A 287-nucleotide genomic window follows, 5' to 3' on the forward strand; every position below is an offset into this window, starting at 1 on the left:
ACATGAGCCAGCAGCAGCAGCAGCAACACAGGAGCCAGCATCAGCAGCAGAGGCAGAAGCATCAACAGCCGCACCAGCAGCAGCAGCAGCAGCAGCAGCAGCAACACCAATAGCCGACGACAAAGACGATGCGCTAGCTGCTGCTGGGGCTGCAGTAGCAGGGGAGGCTTCTGCAGCATCAACAACAACAACAACACCAGAGGCAGCAGCAGCAGCAGAAGCAGCAGCAGCAGACGCAGCAGCAGCAGACGCAGCAGCAGCAGCACCGCATGCAGCAGCAGCAGAGC

At 60.6% G+C, this 287-nt stretch overlaps 1 protein-coding gene across 1 annotated transcript in view; it reads left to right on the forward strand.

The window, feature by feature from the left end:
* Positions 1 to 113, forward strand: part of EMH_0010300 (uncharacterized protein) — a gene marked incomplete at both ends in the record, with an annotated part of 1,481 nt that extends 1,368 nt beyond the window's left edge. The window contains one exon of the mRNA XM_013498911.1: positions 1 to 113. Within this exon, the coding sequence (XP_013354365.1) occupies positions 1 to 113 (113 nt within the window).
* Between the last annotated feature and the right edge of the window lie 174 nt (positions 114 to 287).

The sequence above is a fragment of the Eimeria mitis genome, genomic scaffold (assembly GCF_000499745.2).
Source record: "Eimeria mitis Houghton genomic scaffold, Emh_scaff382, whole genome shotgun sequence".
Taxonomy (NCBI): domain Eukaryota; phylum Apicomplexa; class Conoidasida; order Eucoccidiorida; family Eimeriidae; genus Eimeria; species Eimeria mitis.